General features: G+C 42.3%; 1 protein-coding gene across 1 annotated transcript in view; it reads right to left on the bottom strand.

Annotated features, from left to right (window-relative positions):
* Positions 1–21,536, bottom strand: part of LOC124775113 (centrosomal protein of 78 kDa) — a 132,006-nt gene that overhangs the window by 107,355 nt on the left and 3,115 nt on the right. The window contains exon 2 of the mRNA XM_047249947.1: positions 1,188–1,434. Coding sequence (XP_047105903.1) covers positions 1,188–1,431 — 244 coding nt within the window. The 5' untranslated portion in view covers positions 1,432–1,434. The remainder of the gene's footprint in view (positions 1–1,187; positions 1,435–21,536) is intronic.

The following is a 21,536-nucleotide window of genomic DNA, read 5'->3' as shown; positions in this document are numbered from 1 at the left end:
CTAACCCCTCTTTCTCCATTTTGTCAACCCCCTAATCCACTCTTCCACCTCATCACTATCGTGTACTGGATGAATTCACTGGGGCTGGTGACCATGTTGTATTCTTTTTCCATGCATCTGCTGCCTCTCCATCCTGCATTCATACACCAGTTGTTTCCCTCCATTCTGTCAGGTCACACTCCACCCTTTCCCAGTTCATCCTCCAACACACTGCCCCATTTCTCCCCTCACCAAATCCACCCAAAATGTAGCTGTACAGCCGGCTGATGTGGCCGAGCGGTTCTAGGCACTTCAGTCTGGAAACGCGCGACCGCTATGGTCGCAGGTTCGAATCCTGCCTCGGGTATGGATGTGTGTGATGTCCTTAGGTTAGTTAGGTTTAAGTAGTTCTGAGTTCTAGGGGACTGATGACCTCAGATGTTAAGTCTCATAGTGCTCAGAGCCATTTGAATATTATTTTTTTTTTTTTTTTTTTTTTTGCTGTACAGGTGTGTGTGTGTGTGTGTGTGTGTGTGAGTGAGAGAGAGAGAGAGAGAGAGAGAGAGAGAGAGAGAGTAGCACATTAATTTAGGAGCACATTGTGAATGCAGAAAACTTATCACATAATAAAGTCAAATCACTAGATTAAACAAGACATCAGGCCCAACAGGTTTGGCTGTTTGAAGATACATATACACTGTGGTCGTCCACAAGACTACTTCACATCCAAAACATATAACATTAATGTCTTTACACTACACTATACTAGCCATAGTACTGTGCATGGCAGAGTGTACCAGGTACCAGTATTATTAGCTCCTGGCCTCTTAACATAATTCGTGCCAAAAGAAATTAATGCACTACTGTTGTTCCAGTTTCAGTATCTGGTACATACGTACAGTTATTTTTTATTATTCTTTGAATATGGAAATGAAGTCCCATACTTCTTTACAGAGCATAGGGGAACGATGCGGGAGACCCGCACCGCCATACTGGGCAAGGTCCTAATGGAGGTGGTTTGCCATTGCCTTCCTCTGACTGTAATGGGGATGAATGACAATGATGAAGATGACACAACAACACCCAGTCATCTCAGGGCAAGTGAAAATCCCCAACCCCGCGCCAGGAATCGAACCCGGGACGCTGTGCGCGGGAAGCGAGAACGCTACTATGAGATCATGAGCTGTGGACTATTTGAATATACATACCATATTTTCCTTGACATCTGCTCCTGACTGCGATGAAACACAATGAACGGTCACAAGCTAAAGCTTTTGTAATTGGAAACAACTCATCAAATTTTATTCTATCAGCACATATATCAAGAATATCTTTTTGCTTTTGTGATGTGATCATTCGTAGTGGCATAACATTATGCAGTTCACATAGATCTTCATAGTAGGCATGAAATTTTGGTGAGTTCTTTTTTCTTGTTGCGACAGATCCAATCATTATCTGAAAGTAAAAGCAGAACAAAGGTTACATGCTAATTAATAAAGCAAGTTGAGTGCTGAATACATCAAAATTCTTAAATACAATAACAGATTCACAATTATGGTTCTTATCACCAGAGCCCACAGCAATAGTTTGCTCTTGTTATGGTGGAGTCATTAGCTCAAGACAGTAGTTCAAATTTACTTCGCATATCGAATGTAGTGATCAAACTTGCTCAAAATTAAATTAGGAAGATATTACAAATAACTTAATTACAAATAGATTATAGCAAAACAAAAAACAGCCAGTAAAAATTGAGATAATATTAATGTAACTATAAACTGTGTTTTGTAGGAAGGAATAACGGTACATTTGTCACACTCTGTGGTATGATTACTTATGTGAGGCTGCTGTAAACTGGGTTTCTCGGTGTGGTTGAATATCTTATGACACACTAAACCTTGTACATGACCCTCACTATCATGAAAAATATACGAATTTTTCCAGATAGCAATAAAAACAGTTGACTTTGCATATGGTTCTTTATACAGATTGGACACAAAATGATGATGACGAAATAACCCATGGAGTTCAGCTGCCCATGCTCGATAGGACTGATATGGATGCTCCCTACAGCGATAAACCTCAGCCTGGGATGCACTTACAGTAGTATTTTGAAAGTTTACAGATTTGGTCCAACATTAAGGAGGATGGATCCTGCAACGAGGCGAGTTAATTCAGGACTTGATATGATGTTGTTGTGGTCTTCAGTCCTGAGACTGGTTTGATGCAGCTCTCCATGCTACTCTATCCTGTGCAAGCTTCTTCATCTCCCAGTACCTACTGCAACCTACATCCTTCTGAATCTGCTTATACTAAATTGGTGATCCCTTGATGCCTCAGAACATGTACTACCAAACGATCCCTTCTTCTGGTCAAGTTGTGCCGCAAACTTCTCTTCTCCCCAATCCTATTCAATACTTCCTCATTAGTTATGTGATCTACCCACCTTATCTTCAGCATTCTTCTGTAGCACCACATTTCGAAAGCTTCTATTCTCTTCTTGTCTAAACTATTTATCGTCCATGTTTCACTTCTATACATGGCTACACTCCATACAAATACTTTCAGAAAAGACTTCCTGACACTTAAATCTATACTCGATGTTAACAAATTTCTCTTCTTCAGAAACGCTTTCCTTGCCATTGCCAGTCTACATTTTATATCCTCTCTACTTCGACCATCATCAGTTATTTTGCTCCCCAAATAGCAAAACTCCTTTACTACTTTAAGTGTCTCATTTCCTAATCTAATTCCCTCAGCATCACCTGACTTAATTTGACTACATTCCATTATCCTCATTTTGCTTTTGTTGATGTTCATCTTATATCCTCCTTTCAAGACGCTATCCATTCTGTTCAACTGCTCTTCCAAGTCCTTTGCTGTCTCTGACAGAATTACAATGTCACCAGTGAACCTCAAAGTTTTTATTTCTTCTCCATGGATTTTAATACCTACTCCGAATTTTTCTTTTGTTTCCTTTACTGCTTGCTCAATATACAGATTGAATAACATCGGGGAGAGGCTACAACCCTGTCTTACTCCCTTCCCAACAACTGCTTCCCTTTCATGTCCCTCGACTCTTATAACTGCCATCTGGTTTCTGTACAAATTGTAAATAGCCTTTCGCTCCCTGTATTTTACCCCTGCCACCTTCAGAATCTGAAAGAGAGTATTCCAGTCAACATTGTCAAAAGCTTTCTCTAAGTCTACAAATGCTAGAAACGTAGGTTTCTCTAAGTCTACAAATGCTAGAAACGTAGGTTTGCCTTTCCTTATTCTTTCTTCTAAGATAAGTCGTAAGGTCAGTATTGCCTCACGTGTTCCAGTATTTCTACGGAATCCAAACTGATCTTCCCCGAGGTCAGCTTCTACTAGTTTTTCCATTCATCTGTAAAGAATTCGTGTTAGTATTTTGCAGCTATGGCTTATTAAACTGACTGTTCGGTAATTTTCACATCTGTCAACACCTGCTTTCTTTGGGATTGGAATTATTATATTCTTCTTGAAGTCTGAGGGTATTTCGCCTGTCTCATACATCTTGCTCACCACATGGTAGAGTTTTGTCAGGACTGGCTCTCCCAAGGCCGTCAGTAGTTCCAATGGAATGTTGTCTACTCCGGGGGCCTTGTTTCGACTCAGGTCTTTCAGTGCTCTGTCAAACTCTTCACGCAGTATCGTATCTCCCATTTCATCTTCATCTGCATCCTCTTCCATTTCCATAATATTGTCCACAAGTACATCACCCTTGTATAGACCCTATATATACTCCTTCCACCTTTCTGCTTTCCCTTCTTTGCTTAGAACCGGGTTTCCATCTGAGCTCTTGATGTTCATACAAGTGGTTCTCTTTTCTCCAAAGGTCTCTTTAATTTTCCTGTAGGCAGTATCTATCTTACCCCTAGTGAGATATGCCTCTACATTCTTACATTTGTCCTCTAGCCATCCCTGCTTAGCCATTTTGCACTTCCTGTTGATCTCATTTTTGAGACGTTTGTATTCCTTTTTGCCTGTTTCATTTACTGCATTTTTATATTTTCTCCTTTCATCAATTAAATTCAATATTTCTCCTGTTACCCAAGGATTTCTACTAGCCCTCGTCTTTTTACCTACTTGATCCTCTGCTGCCTTCACTACTTCATCCCTCAGATCTACCCATTCTTCTTCTATTGTATTTCTTTCCCCCATTCCTGTCAATTGTTCCCTTATGCTCTCCCTGAAACTCTGTACAACCTCTGGTCCTTTCAGTTTATCCAGGTCCCATCTCCTTAAGTTCCCACCTTTTTGCAGTTTCTTCAGTTTTAATCTACACGTCATAACCAATAGATTGTGGTCAGAGTCCACATCTGCCCCTGGAAATGTCTTACAATTTAAAACCTGGTTCCTAAATCTCTGTCTTACCATTATATTATATATCTGATACCTTTTAGTATCTCCAGGGTTCTTCCATGTATACAACCTTCTTTCATGATTCTTAAACCAAGTGTTAGCTATGATTAAGTTATGCTCTGTGCAAAATTCTACCAGACGGCTTCCTCTTACATTTCTCTCCACCAATCCATATTCACCCACTACGTTTCCTTCTCTCCCTTTTCCTACTCTCGAATTCCAGTCACCCATGACTATTAAATTTTCGCCACCCTTCACTATCTGATTTCTTTTATCTCATCATACATTTCTTCAATTTCTTCATCATCTGCAGAGCTAGTTGGCATATAAACTTGTACTACTGTAGTAGGTGTGGGCTTCGTATCTATCGTGGCCACAATAATGCGCTCACTATGTTGTTTGTAGTAGCTTACCGCATTCCTATTTTCCTATTCATTATTAAACCTACTCCTGCATTACCCCTATTTGATTTTGTGTTTATAACCCTGTAGTCACCCGACCAGAAGTCTTGTTCCTCCTGCCACCGACCTTCACTAATTCCCACTATATCTAACTTTAACCTATTCATTTCCCTTTTTACTTGATATATTCTTGGTGATATCTGGGAAAGGAATAAGCTTCGACATAAAATACGAGGGTCGTTCAGAAAGTAACCTCCGGTTGATTTAAAAAAATACACCAAGTTAAATAAAAATATTTTAATATATACATCTTACAACTACATCTTTGCACTATTTTTCTACATAGTCTCCATAGCGATTGAGGCACTTATCGTATCTCTTCACAAGCTTTGAAATTCCTTCTGCATAAAAATCACCCGCTTGTGCCTGGAGCCAGCCTGTGACCACATCTTTGAGCTCTTCGTCGTCATCAAACCGCTGTGACCCGAGCCATTTCTTCAAATGCATGAAGAGGTGATAATCACTTGGCGCCAGGTCTGGGCTGTAAGGTGGATGGTTGATAACGTCCCACTTGAAGGACTCAAGAAGGGCCGTTGTTCTGCGAGCACCCATCGTGCCCAGAACTTACGGTAACCCAATCTTGCTGTCACTATCTCGTACAAGAGAGTCTTAGAAATCTGTGGAAAACCAGTAGACAACTCAGACATTGAGAAACGTCGATTTTCACGAACTTTTGCATCAACTGTCTGAACGAGTTCGTCAGTCACCAATGATGGTCTACCACTCCTCTCTTCATCATGAACGTTTTCTCGTCCACTTTTAAATAAACGTACCCATTCACGGACAACTCCTTCACTCATAACTCTTGGTCCGTACACGGCACAAAGCTCACGATGAATAGCTGCTGCAGAATATCCTTTGGCTGTAAAAAACCTTATGACAGCACGCACTTCACATTTGGCGGGGTTTTCTATTGCAGCACACATTTCAAACTGCCACAAAAACTAAACTAGCGCAGGTACGACGTTCACTCGAGCACGGCTTGATGCCGACTGACCTGTTGAGTGCGTGAACGCACAGATGGCGTCGCTACCCCCCCCCACAACCCACACTGTGACCAATCGGAGGTTACTTTCTGAACCGTCCTCGTAGCATCAGTAATTCCAAAATCTTCAAAGTGTTTTTGCAGACATTTCTCTTATGCATCCCATTCCGCATATGCAGGAAAGGAATGCAGATAAACCATGATGGCCACATAGGACAAAACAGCAGGTGACACAGATGGAGAACCATGCCGACTAGACAAAATATTGACTAAAGCACCACAGTTTGATAGTCCAGCACCTGTGCAACGCTGTGGCAAATGATTCTTGCTGTTCGACCAGCTGACATAAAATGTCCTTCGCAGCACCATAACCAGCCCCCCCCACACACACACACAGTCTGAGGCATCTGAGATGTGCTATAGGATATGGAAAGTTAGGTAGTGTTATAAGACAAGGAAAGAAGAGGTTCTCCACAAAATTGACAAAGAAAGGAACAAAGACAAGATGATAAGACAGGATGATAAGATATGCGTTAAGGGAATAACTTCCAGGGTACTCAAGGGAGCCGTAGAGGGTAAAAACTTAATGGGCAGACAGACACTAGAATACATTCAACAAATAATTGAGGGCATAGAGTGTAAGTGCTGCTCTGATATGAAGAGCTTGGCACAAGAGAAAAATTTGTAGCAAGCTGCACAATAATAATAATAATAATAATAAACTTGGTTCCCCCAGTGAACCTAAGGTAGTATTTTTAGAAATTGTAGGTGCAGATATCAGTGTCAGTGAAAGTTTGAGTCAGATGTGGTAGCACACTCAGACAGCGTAATGGTTAAGTGAATGCTTGTGATGAGCAGGAAATCAATCCCAGTCTGCTGCAAATTTTCAGTCATCACTACATATTCATTACACCAAAGGTGATTAATAGATTCTAATCCAATGACTTCTTTAAGTTAGGCCCTGAAATGATATCAGCACTCCCTTACTGCTTTTTATAATTTTCTTCTTTTGTCAGCTATATGAAAATTTTAGACATTTCATTACATTATTTTATTTCACTTATCACAATTTTTTCATTCTGTTGTAAATATTTTATTCCCTTGTATACTGTGTGACTTCCTTGAGATTAAACTGTCATGTTTGACCTATTGACTACTAACAGTTCATAATTAGTACAGAACTCATTTTAGAATTCTTATGTAGATTACAGTATAAAGGCATCACATAAAATCCAGAATGAGATTTTCACTCTGCAGTGGAGTGTGCGCTGTTATGAAACTTCCTGGCAGATTAAAACTGTGTGCCGGACCGAGACTCGAATTCAGGACATTAGCCTTTCGCGGGCAAGTGCTCTACCATCTGAGCTACCTAAGCACGACTCACGCCCCATACTCACAGCTTTACTTCTGCCAGTATCTCGTCTGCTACCTTCCAAACTTTGCAGAAGCTCTCCTGCAAACCTCGCAGAACTAGCACTCCTGAAAGAAAGGATACTGCAGAGGCATGGCTTAGCCACAACCTGGGGGATGTTTCCAGAATGAGATTTTCACTCTGCAGCGGAGTGTGCACTGATATGCACTCAGGCAGCACACCGCACCTGGTACATGCAGCGCTTGGGGATCACAGCACAGCTACGACACGTGAGGACGGGCTTATAACAGCCGGAAACTGGTCGTGTGAAAATAAAGTAATTTACAACTGAAGTGGTATTTTCAACCTATGCTATCAAATTACCACCCAAGCCAGAAAAGAGGCACGATTAATATGCTCATAACACGAGCAAGACGAATATGTCAGCTGCAGCACCTCAGGTGTGAGATGCACCATATAGAGGGCGTTCTGGAGACAAATTGATACTCCACTAGTTACATAAGAAGTGTCACAGAATCGAAATCTCAGTGAAGCATCACATCAGAAAAAGAAATAACAGGTACAGCCTTTCTGCCATACATTTTCAGAGTGATAGACAAATTCGGTTGTATATTGGGCAAACATGCTGTAAAGACTATTTAAAAAGTGACGAAGAACATCAAAGAGTGTCTTACATCGGCAAAGGACAAAAGGGACCCATCTGCAATGACGGGAATATACCATGTACATGTGGAAAATTCTATATTAGAATGACTGTTGAATAATCAACACCAGGATCGCTAGACATAAGAAGCACTGCAGGTTGGGGCAGGTGGAGAAATTTGCCATGGCAGAGCATGTGCTATGTGAGACCGACCACACTATGATTTGTTGATGTGGAAGTTCTTGGTGTACAGAGGAGCTATCACACTCACTTGTTCGGGGAAGTTATAAGAATACAATAACATGACAATAAGTTCAACAAGAAAGAAGAAAGCTTCAAGGTGAATGGATGCTGCATTCCTATACTGTAGCGAATGACCATTGCAAATAGCAAGGGAAGAACCATAGTGGTAATGACTATGGAAAAGGCCTTGGACGCTGGTGTGCCAGGTACATGTAACCTGCAGACGCACGCTTGACTCTGATCCACTGCCAGCAATGGAGGGTGAATCTTTGAAAATACCAGCTACTCACGCTGACAAAACACCAGAAAAATTATTAATCAAACATCATCCGATGAACCTGAGAGAGAAGCCAACAGGTAATTACTAACTCTATTTGCAACACAGTTTGCAAACAGCATCCATATGATATATAAATCAGGAGATATAATGTAAACACTGTGATGTGTGTGTGTGTGTGTGGGGGGGGGGGGGGGGGGGGGGGGGGGTGGAGGGGGGGGGGGGGGGGAACGCTACATCATTCACGAAGTTTTAATACATTTATCTTTTACTACAAAGACATGCCCACAGTTGAGTCAACTGAAGGAAATACCCAACACCTGGCAGCACTTTTGACAGCTTTCAACTGTGAAGTGCAAATAGCTGTAGGCAAAAATAACAGCCATCTATAAAGCTATGAAGAAGCATTGCCACACAGATGTTTACAAAATCACATTGTAGACATATGAAGCAGCTGTGCCCAGCATACAGAAACTGTCCAGGATCATCTGACACCGTGCCTGCTGTGAGAGTTTTCATTGTTTTGTTTTTAATAGACGATTGGCAAAATGAACTACCAGGCAAAGTCAGGGTTGCCAGATGCCTGGTTGGTTGGTTAAAGGGGGGGGGGGGGGGGGGGGAGACCAAACTGCGAGGTCATCGGTCCCTTGTTCCCAGTAAAATAATTACACATTGGAAAGAAGAGAAGAAAGGAGGTATACAGCACAATAACATGAGAAAGGAAGAACCAGGAGAATGACAGGACAACCAACACTACTATGGACAAAACAGGAAAAGAAAACCACAGAGAGAAGCAAGAAACAGGTAGAAGGGGTAAAAACAAGAGAGCAGATAACCGTGGCTGGTCAACTACAAGAATAAAAAGGAAAAGCCAGCACATTAAAACATCCACCCTAAAATCATTAGAGTGCAGAACACAAAGGGACAAAGGATATGCACTAGAACTTACATAGAATGATAAAACCCACTGTCACGTATAAAACGTAAAACTAAATTAGCCAGTGAGTCGTCGTCAGCTAAAATTAATGGCAACGAGATCAGTAACTGAAGAGTCCATCGCAGGGCAGCCAGAGGAGGACAGCTCACCGAGATATGGGCCACTGTCAGCCAGGTGCCGCACCGACACTGTGATGGGTCATCACGGAAGCCCATCTCCATAAGCAGTTCCCGCGTAGCTTGTTTGGCCAGTCTGTCGGCAAGTTTGTTGCCTGGGATTTCGACATGATCCGGGATCTAGACAAACACCGCTGAATGACTGGACCATTCCTGGATGATTGCTACCAAAGGATGACAAGGATAGCACTGGTCAATAGCTTGTAGGCTGCTCAAGGAGTCAGTACACAGGGCATGAACGGATGTGCTCAAGAGCACGAGATATAGCCACCAGCTCCGTCGTGGAAACACTGCAGCCATCGGGCAAGGAATGCTGTTCAATATGTCCTCCATGGACATACGCGAAGATGACGTGAGCATCAGCCATCAAGCCGTCAGTGTAAACCACTTCGTGGCCTCGGTACATGTCAAGAATCAAAAGGAAGTGGCAGCGGAGAGCCGTGGGGTTAACTGAGTCCTTGGGGCCATGTGAAAGGTCCAGGTGAAGCAGCGACCTAGGTGTACACTATGGAGGTGTACGTGAATGGACCTCAAGTATAGGTGGTAAAGGCAAGGACTCCAGTTCGGAAAGAACAGATCGGGCACAAGCTGCAACTGGAAGCCCTGACATGGGCTGCCGATGTGGGAGATGAACCACCATGGGTGGAAAAGTAGACGGTGATTTGGATGTGCCGGAGAACTATGAATATGTGCAACGTAACTGGCCAGCAGTTGTGCACGCCCAACCTGCAATGGAGGGACTCTTCCTAAAAGTTCCCGTCGCTAGATGAACGCCACAGTGCTGCACTGGGTCAAGTGAATGCAATGCTGAGGATGCCACCAAACCATAAACCAGACTCCCATTGTCAAGGTGGGATTGAACAAGGGCTCTGTAGAGCTGCAGCAGCATAGAGCAATCTGCACCCCAGTTGGTGTTGCTCAGGCAGTGGAGGGCATTGAGGTGCTGCCAGCACTTCCACTTAAGCTGACGAAGGTGAGGAAGCCAAGTCAATCGGGTGTTGAAAACCAGTCCTAAGAATCGACATGCCTCTGCTACAGTGAGTGGATCGTCATTAAGGTAAAGTTCTGGTTCTGGATGAACAGTACAATGCTGACAGAAGTGCATAACACAAGACTTTACAGCCAAAAACTGGAACCCGTGGGCTACAGCCCATGACTGCTCCTTGTGGATGGCTCCATGTAGGCGCCCCTCAGCAACACCAGTACTGGTGGAGCAGTGCGAAATGCAGATGTCATCTGCAAACAAAGAAGGTGAGACAGACGGCCCTACAGCTGCTGCTAGACCATTAATGGCCACTAAAAATAGAGACACACTCAATACAGAGCCCTGTGGGACACCATTCTCCTGGGTATGAGGGACACCATTCTCCTGGGTATGGGGGGAACTATGGGAGGCATGACTTGGACACAGAAAGTACGAAGCGTAAGGAAATTTTAGATAAAAATCGGGAACAGGCCTCAGAGACCCCACTCGTATAAAGTGGCAAGGATATGATGTTGCCAGGTGGTGTCGTCGTACGCTTTTTGTAAATCAGTAAAGACGGCAACTAGGTGTTGGTGTCTGGAAAAGGCTGTTTGGATGGCAGACTTGAGGGACAAAAGATTATCAGTGGTAGAGCGACCCTGGGAGAAGCTGCTCTGACATGGAGCCAGTAGGCCATGTGACTCCAGGACCCAACCCAACAGCCAACACACCATACGTTCCAGCAGCTTACAAAGAACATTGGTGAGGCTGATGGGCCAATAGCTATCCAAATCAAGCAAGTTTTTACTGGGTTAGAGCACCAGAATAATTGTGCTCTCCCGCCATTGCGATGGAAAGATGCCATCGCTCCAGATCTGGTTGAAGATGATGAGGAGATGTCGCTTGTAGTCAGATGAGAGATGTTTAATCACCTGACTGTGGATCTGATGTGGCCCTGTATCAGAGCAATGTGCAAGGGCACTGAGGAGCTTCCACTCTGTAAATGGGGCGTTATAGAATTCACTGTGGCATCTAGTAAAAGAGAGGAATTTACCTTCCAGCTGCCGTTTGAGAGTGCGAAAGGCTGGAGGGTAATTCTCCGACACAGAGGCTCAAGCATAATGCTCAGCAAAGCGCTCGGTAATCGTGTTTGGTTGGTAGATATCACGCTATTTATGTTAACACCGGGAACACCTGTTGGGGTCTGGTAAACACCTGTTGGGGTCTGGTACCCGATAACACGTTTGATCTTTCCCAGACTTGGGAAGGTGACGTATGGCACCCAATGGTCAAGACATATCTCTCCCAACACTCCTGCTTCCAACCTTTGATAAATTTGTGAACGCGGGCACGGAGCCGTTTAAAGGCTATGAGGTGCTCCAGGGAAGGGTGCCACTTATGCCACTGTAGAGATCGCCGACGCTCCTTAATTGCTTCAGCGACTTCCGTCGACCACCAAGGGCCTGGCTTTCACCGGGGGGCACCCTAAACAGCTGAGAGATTGTGTTTTCTGCCACAGAAACAATTGTTGTTGTCATCTGCTCAACCATCACATCATCCTAGCGAGAGGAGCCAAAGAAGACTTACACTTCTCTGGCTCAAAAGTGGGGACTGATATCCCTGATGGTTGGGAGGTGTTGCTCCCGAAGTAGGTGGTGCGGAAGCAACAGGGAGGGAAGTGCCCCCCACCATCAAGGAGGTAGGTGTAGTCTTCTGGTTCTGAGAGGCGACAGGAAAGTGAGGAACTGATGGGGCGACAACTGTTCTCGTAGCGGCGGCGGCCACAGGATGTAGGCGCTCAAATTTCCTCTTAGCTTCAGTGTAGGTCAGTTGGTTCAGTGTCTTATATTCCATGATTTTCCTCTCTTTCTGTAAAATCCTGCAGTCTGGCGAGCAAGGTGAATGATGCTCTCCGCAGTTGGCACAGATGGGAGGGGCACATAGAGTATTGGGATGTGATGGACGTCCACAATCTCGACATGTGACACTGGAAGTACAGGGGGAAGACATATGGCTGAATTTCCAGCATTTAAAGCACAGCATCGGGGGAGGGTCACAGTGGTAGACCATCACCTTGACCTTCTCGAGCAGTGTGTCACTCTTGAAGGCCAAGATGAAGGCACCAGTGGCAACCTGATTATCCCTCGGACCCCGATGGATGCACCGGATGAAATGGACACCTCACCGCTCTAAATTGGCGTGCAGCTCATCGTCAGACTGCAAAAGAAGGTCTCTGTGGAATATAATACCCTGGACCATATTTAAGCTCTTATGGGGCATGATGGTAACAGGAACATCCCCAACTTGTCACAAGCGAGTAATGCCCATGACTGGGCAGAGGATGCTGTTTTTATCAAGACTGACCCAGAGCGCATTTTGGACAAGCCCTCCACCTCCCCAAACTTGTCCTCCAAATGCTCCACAAAAAAAAATGAGGCTTGATGGACGTGAAAGATTCCCTATCAACCCTAGTACATACAAGGTAGCATGGCGAATAAGCTTCATTGCCATCCTTAGTCTGGCATACATGGGGAGTTAACAGTGCAGGCATCAGCAGAGAGATCCCTGTGTTGTCAGGGGGCTACAACCAACAGGGTACATGGCAGCCCCACCACAACGGACGGGCTACCATGCTGGATATGAGGCGCAAAGAATTCCATGGCCCTCGTAGGTGCAAAAAACGATACTGCATAGTGGATGGAAGAAAATGAACCCAGGAAGGTGTCCTCATTCAAGAGATGGAGGATGAGCAGGACTGCAATGCCACAACGAGAAAGTGGGCTTAAGATCTCAATGCATGATGGACACGACGTACCAAGTAAGGCGCCCTTCCCCAATTGGCTTGCTCTTCGGGAGAATTTTGAAAAATGGAGGCCAAACCCTACAGGGGACCATCACATAAAGGCCAAAAGGTGAGAGACTCCTTTTAGTCACCTCTTACGTCAGGCAGGAATACCTCGGGCCTATTCTAACCCCCGAGCCCGCAGGGGGAGGTTGCCAGCTAATTGAAAATAAATGTGATTTGGATGTACCATAACACAGAACTGTTAAAACACCTACACAAGTCTTTATTTGCATTGTGGATGTTGTCAGACATTAGTGATGTAAAAATGAAAAACTGACACATACAATGCAAACTTTCTTTCAGTAATGACATACGGGATCACTCTTTAAGGAAACTCATCTAGTCAGTTTAAGCTTTTAGATTCCAAAAGTAGGTAATACAAATTACTTGTGCATCAATTCAAAGAAATCTTTCTATCAGTAAAGATCCTCCACCCTAGTCCGTTGTTACTTCCACATCTTTTCCTGGACTTGCTGTCTCCCCTGGCACAGTGGGATTTCCTTCCGATAAAATTTTCTTGGGCTTCCAGACGCATCCAGTGGTTTAAAAGCCACAAGCTTTTGGCTGAGTTCTCCTCTGCCACTGTCAAGTGATGACTGTTGAATGATTGCTGCTGCCATCCTTATACAGCCGCACTATCTTCAATGACATCACTGATGCTCGCTGCAGAGCCATATAAGGTAATGTTTTCATGGCGCACTTCTCACACCCGCTTCAACTTTCCGATTGCTGGGTTCCAAGCTGTGCTTAGCTGCAGGCTGTCATCTTTATTGAGGGAGTTGTCAGAAATTTTTAACTTGGTTGCTTCTTTTATAACAGTGTCCCAAAAAATAGTAGTCCGCATAATAACAGATGTCTCAGTGAATTTATTTATTTTTTATTTATTTATTTATTGTTCCGTGGGACCAAATTAAGGAGAAGTCTCCATGGTCATGGAACGAGTCAATAAATGAAATTATAACACGATATTAGAAACAGATAAAATGAAATATAAAATAACATATTCAGGTGACAAGTCGTAAGTTTAAATGAAGAAAATCAAGAATGTAACACTGGAATTTGCTTAATTTTTTAGCTCTTCCAGGAGCTCCTCGACAGAATAGAAGGAGTGAGCCATGAGGAAACTCTTCAGTTTCGACTTAAAAGAGTTTGGGCTACTGCTAAGATTTTTGAGTTCTTGTGGTAGCTTATTAAAAATGGATGCAGCAGAATACTGCACTCCTTTCTGCACAAGAGTCAAGGAAGTGCATTCTACATGCAGATTTGATTTCTGCCTAGTATTAACTGAGTGAAAGCTGCTAACTCTTGGGAATAGGCTAATATTGCTAACAACAAACGACATTAAAGAAAATATATACTGTGAGGGCAATGTCAGAATTCCCAGATTTTTGAATAGGGGTCGACAAGAGGTTCTCGAACTTACACCACATATAGCTCGAACAGCCTGTTTTTGAGCCAAAAATACCCTTTTTGAATCAGAAGAATTACCCCAAAAAATAATACCATACGACATAAGCGTATGAAAATATGCGAAGTAGACTACTTTTCGTGTTGAAGTGTCACTTATTTCAGATACTGTTCTGATGGTAAATAAAGCAGCATTTAGCTTCTGAACAAGATCCTGGACATGGGCTTTCCACAACAGCTTACTATCTATCCAAACGCCTAGGAACTTGAACTGTTCCGTCTCGCTTATAATATGCCTATTCTGTCTGATCAAAGTATCGGTTCTTGTTGAATTGTGAGTTAGAAACTGTAAAAACTGAGTCTTACTGTGATTTAGCATCAAATTATTTTCCACAAGCCATGAACTTATTTCATGAACTACATTATTTGTTACTGTTTCATTATTACACACAAGATCCTTCACTATCAAGCTGGTGTCATCAGCAAACAGAAATATTTTTGAATCACCTGTAATACTAGAAGGGATATCATTTATATAAATAAGAAACAGCAGTGGCCCCAGCACCGACCCCTGGGGAACGCCCCACTTAACAGTGCCCCACTGGGACTGAACATCACTACCACTCTCAATATTGCGGAGAATTACCCTCTGCTTTCTGTTCTTAAAGTAAGAGGCGAACCAATTGTAAGCTACTCCCCTTACTCCATAATGGTCCAACTTCTGCAGTAATATTTTGTGGTCAACACAGTCAAAAGCCTTCGTTAAATCAAAGAAAACACCTAGCGTTTGCAACCTTTTATTTAATCCGTCCAAAACCTCACAGAGAAAAGAGAATATAGCATTTTCAGTTGTTAAACCATTTCTAAAACCAAACTGAACATCTGACAGCAAATTACGTGAATTTAAATGCTCCAATAACCTTGTATATACAACCTTCTCGACAACTTTAGCAAACACCGATGGCATAGAAATAGGTCTAAAATTGTCAACATTATCAATGTCTCCCTTTTTATAAAGTGGCTTCACTACCGAGTACTTTAATCGGTCAGGAAACCGACCACTCCTAAAGGAAAAGTTACAGATATGGCTGAGAACTGGGCTAACATACATAGAACAATACTTCAGTATTCTGCTAGATACCCCGTCATATCCATGAGAGTTCTTGGTCTTTAGTGATTTAATTATTAACTCAATCTCCCTCTTGTCAGTATCATGGAGGAGCATTTCAGGTAACAGTCTCGGAACACTTTTTTCTAAGAGCGCTATATGATTCCCTGTTGGGACTAGGTTTCTGTTTAGTTCACCTGCTATATTCAGAAAGTGATTATTAAATACTGTAACACGGACATTCCCACTATGCACTGATTCTATATCCTCGACCTGTCTCTGCAGACCAGCAACTTCCTTTACGTCTGACCATATGGTTTTAATTCTATCCTGAGACTTAACTATTCTATCTGCATACCACATACTTTTTGCCTTCCTAATAACATTTTTAAGCACCTTACAATACTGTTTCCAATGGGCTGCTGCATTTAGATTTTGACTGTTTCTAACGTTTTGATATAATTGCCACTTTGTTCTACAAGATATTCTTATCCCTCTAGTCAGCCACCCAGGCTGCCTGATTGTGCTAGTACCCTGTTTTAAACGTTCTAATGGAAAGCAACTTTCAAAGAGCATGAGAAAAGTCTTGAGAAAAACATTATATTTATCGTCTACTGTATCAGCGCTATAAACATCTTGCCACTCTTGTTCCTTTATAAGGTTTACAAAGGTCTCTACAGCAATTGGATCAGCTTTCCTGAACAGCTGATGACTATATTTAACACGTGTTGCAGCACAAAAATCTTTTAAAGTTAAAATTTGTGCATCATGATCTGAAAGGCCATTCACCTTTTCGCTAACAGAATGCCCTTCTAGTAATGAGGAATAAACAAAAATGTTGTCTATGGTTGTTCTACTCTTCCCTGGCACTCTCGTTGGAAAGAATACGGTTTGCATAAGATTATATGAATTAAAGAGGTCTACCAGCATCCTCTTCCTTGCACAATCAAATGGTTCAAATGGCTCTGAGTACTATGGGACTCAACATCTTAAACCTAACTAACCTAAGGACATCACACACACCCATGCCCGAGGCAGGATTCGAACCTGCGACCGTAGCAGTCCCGCGGTTCCGGACTGCAGCGCCAGAACCGCACGGCCACCGCGGCCGGCTTGCACAATCACTTATACAATTAATACTGAAGTCACCACATATAACTAGCTTTTTGTATTTCCTATAAAGTGAACCAAGAACCTCCTCTAGCTTTAGCAAAAATGTTGTGAAATCGGAGTCTGGGGATATATAAAAAACAACAGTTAGAAGTTTAGCTCTGTTAAATTTAACCACACCTGCACAACATTCAAACACCTTTTCAGTGCAGTACTTTGAAACATCAATTGACTCAAACGGGATGCTGTTTTTCACATACATGGCTGCTCCCCCACACCGCAAAGAGCTCCTCAAAAAGCTGCCAGCCAACCTGTATCCTGGTAAAGGAAGCCTCTGAATGCAATATGGTGTCCATTATCTAAAGCACATTCTTCAACTACTGATTTCTCAGGATACTGTAAGCGAAAACATCTCTCGTGTTCCACATGGCTCTGTTCAATAGTATGTACAGTCTGTCAGATATAGAACTTCCACACCAACACGGTAATTTGTGTACTCCACGAGTTCTGAGTTCAACATTGTCTTTCACAGGCCTCACAAGCTGTCGAGTTTTAACTGGTGACCTAAAAACTGTATCGATTTTATGCTTATTTAGAAGTCGGCTAATCTTTCCTGTTATTGAGCCACAGAATGGCAAGACCGCAGGCTTCTTCATGACCCCATCTTTCAAAATATGGCGTTTGTTGTAGTCATTTTCTTTGAAGACTTTCCATAAGTGGCTCAGTTCCTTCAGAAGGCTTTCAGTGCATGAAACAGCTTCCACTCAATTCACCAATGTTCTCAAAACAGAACTTTTCTGCAAAGGGTGGTGATAGCTGGTAGCATGCAGATATCAGTCTGTGTGGGTGGGTTTCCGATAAACACTGTGGCTGGGCTCCTAAAGCGATCTTTACTGGAAGAGAATGTCATTAGAAAGCTCATCCCTCAGGCACCTTGTCCACATACTTTGTATGGCCTTACCGAGTTTCATAAGGAGCACACTCCTCTAAGATCCATTGCAAGTACCACTGGATCACCTATGTACAGACTAGCTAAACATCTGGCCATTCTCCTTACTCCACACATTGGTCATTGTGAGCACCAGATAAAAAATACGACTGAATTCAACAGTCGAATGAAATGCTTGCATCTTGGAAAAGGAGATATGCTGGTTAGCTTTGGTGTGGTGTCACTGGTCGGGCCGGTTCCCATCAAAGACTCTTTAGATTTACTCTCCCAGCTGTTTGACGATACTGTTGGGGATTTATTTAAGCACCCTCTGACATCATTGTATTTTTTGTATGATGGAGATTATTTTAACCAGGCAGATGGCATTGCAACGGGAAGCCCATTAGCTCCAGTTGTAGCCAATCAGTTCAGGAAGTACTCTGAGAACATCACCTTGGACACAGCTCCTGCAAAGCCTAGTTGCTTTTACTGTTACATGACACATTCTTTGTCTGGCCTCATGGGCGAAAAGCTGGGAGAATTTTTCCAACTACATCAACAGCATTCATGATAACACCAGATTCACAATGGGAGTAAAGACAGATGGTGCCTTGCCTTTTCTAGACATCCTTGTCCGCCGGAAGGGAAATGGGTGTCTAGCCACAATGTTTATTGAAAACCCACCCACACAAACCGATATCTGCATGCTACCAGCTATCACCAACCTTCGCAGGAAAGTTCTGTTCTGAGGACATTGGTGCATCGAGCGGAAGCCATTTCAGACACTGAAAGCCTTCCGAAGGAAATGAGCCACTTACAGAAACCATTTAAAGAAAACGGTTACAATAACCACCAGATTTCACACGCCATCTTGCCAATGAAATGTAAGTAGAAGATCTCCAAGGAGGGAATGAAAAAGCTTGCATTCTTGCCATTCTGTGTCTCTGTAACAGAAATGATTAGCCGGCTTCTAAAGAAGCATAAAAATCGATATAGTTTTTCGTGCACTGGCTAAAATTCTACAACCACTGAGGCCTGCGAAAGACAATGTTGAACTCAGAACATCAGGAGTATATAAGAAACTGTGAGAGTGTGGACAGTTCTATATCAGGCAGACTGTACGTACTATTGAACAGCACCGTATGGAACATCTACAGTATCCTGAGGAATCAGCGGTGGCAGAGCATGCTTTAGAAAATGGACACTCTGTTGAATTTGCTGAAACATCTGTTATTACATGAACTACTAGTTTTTGGAACAGTGTTATAGAAGAAGTGATCGAGTTAAAAATTTCTGACAACACCCTCAATAAAGACAGCAGCCTGCAGCTAAGCACAGTTTGGAACCCAGCCATTGGAAAGTTGAAGCAGGCACAGCAAGTGTACAATGAAAACATTACCGTATATGGCACTGGAGCGATCACCGGTGACGTCACCGAAGACTGCGCAGCCATATAAGGACGGCAGCAGCAATCATTCAACAGTCACCACTTGACAATGGCCGACGAGAACTCAGCCTAAAGCTGTTAGGTTTTATACTACTGGACGCTGCTGGAAGCCCGAGAAAATTTTATCAGTATATATCGCTGCAAAGCTATGCCTTCAGATTTCCTTCCCTTTGTTGCCTGTATGTATTACTGCAGCTTTCTTTCATTATCTGTATTGTTCTTCATTTTAATTAATGGTATAGACCTACATTACACAAAGTTGTTGAAATTGAGATTTTCTTTTGTGGTGTAGCTGATGTTTAGTTTATTTAAAAGTTTAAAGCATGACATAAATTATCTCATTTCATGCAAACATAATATTCTTAACATTGTTTCATTTCTTGAAATACAGGGGCAGGAATACAGCACTACTACTATAACTTGTCAGGTGGTTGATGCACTAATCATTCACTGTCTGGGTTGATTGCAGAAAATTTCAGGGGGGACACTGTCACAAGTGGTAAAAGACCAGTGGTCACAGGTGTCAGAGGGGTGCCTTTTTTTAGGATAGGGAAGGGGGAAAGAAAACGAGTTTTAAGAGAGACTGGCAGACACACACAGTTTGAGAAAACAGATGAACAGGAGTCAGATTTTAGCGTACAGCCTCCATTTAAACAATGTTTAACAGATAGTAATCAGAAACTGCCAGTTCATCTTCGCCAAAGCAGTTATAATCCCACTAGTATGCAGTGTCAGTTATCTTTATTACACCAGAACATTCCGGGACTCAGAAATAAAGTTGATGAACTACTCATTTGTATTGATGAAATGGATTCATCTAACCAAATTGACATAATCTGCCTCTCTGAACATCAAGTGATCACCGGTATAGATATGTTAGACATTTCAGGATTCAAGCTAGCTTCCTACTTCTGCAGAGTAGATATGGATGGAGGAGGAGTTGCCACATTTATTAAAAACTGCCATAAATCCAACCCACTGACATTAATAAATTCTGTTTAGAGCAGCATCTAGAAGCATGTGCAACAGAAGTAGAGTTCCATAACAGATCCTATATAATAGTAACTATTTACCGAGCACCTGCGGGAAATTATAATCTATTCATAAATCATCTAGAAGCTTTTTTGGGTTATTTAACAGGAAGGAACAAAGAAATTTTGATTGCTGGTGACTTTAATACAGATTTTCTAATGCAGTCTTCCAGTAAACATTTACTGCAGTTAGTAATGTTGTCTTTCAATCTAACTCACACTGTAAACTTTCCAACTAGGATCACTAGATCCTCAAGGACAGCCATTGATAACATTTTTATAGACAAATCAAAGGAACAAAACCATATCATAAAACCTGTAATGGATGGACTATCAGATCATGACATGTAGCTCCTTGTTTTAGACGTAAATTCCAAGCAGATTATCAAGACTGCTAAGTCTAAGTACAGGAGAGTAGTCAATCTACCAAAAATTGAGTGTTTTGGAAAACTGCTCAAAGATATGAACTGGAAAGATGTTTATAGTGCTCACGACATGAATGAAAAATATAACACATTCATGAACAATGTCAGCACCATGTTTGAAAAAGGTTTTCTCTAAAAGTTACTCAAATTAAACAGAAGTCTATAATAAAACCACGGATTACACAAGGAATAAAGATTTCCTATAAGACAAAAAGGAAAATGTATCTGTCGACCAAGAATAGCTCTAATACGGATGATTTAGCTAAATACAAGGTATACTGTAAAATATTTTAAAAAAGTAATTCAGACATCTAAACAAATGCACTACGAGAAGAAGATAGCAATGTCAGGGAGCAAAATAAAAACAATGTGGGATATAGTGAAAGAGGAGGCTGGTAGAACCAGAAAGGAACAGGAGCAAATAGCATTAAGGGTGGATGACACATTAGTAACCGATGGGCATAGTGTGGCAAATCTATTTAACAAGTACTTTATATCCGTTACTGATAGAATGGGATTGTCAGGATCAGTAAATAATGCCCGTGAATATCTGAAACTAGCCTTTACAAATAGCTTCAGGTACATGAATGTGTCACTCACTTCACCAAAAGAAATAACTTCCATAATAAAATCTTTAAAAACAAAGCATTCTAGTGGTTACGACGAAATATCAACAAAGTTAATTAAGACATGTTCTTGTGAGTTTAGTACAATTCTAAGTTACTTGTGTAACCAGTCAATTATAACTGGGACATTTCCTGACTGGCTAAATATACAGATGTTAAGCCGCTATTCAAGAAAGGGGTTAAAGAGAC

The sequence above is a fragment of the Schistocerca piceifrons genome, chromosome 2 (genome assembly GCF_021461385.2).
Source record: "Schistocerca piceifrons isolate TAMUIC-IGC-003096 chromosome 2, iqSchPice1.1, whole genome shotgun sequence".
Lineage (NCBI taxonomy): Eukaryota > Metazoa > Arthropoda > Insecta > Orthoptera > Acrididae > Schistocerca > Schistocerca piceifrons.
The sequence above is the reverse complement of the archived record's forward strand: the minus strand, read 5'-3'. Positions and strand labels throughout refer to the sequence as shown.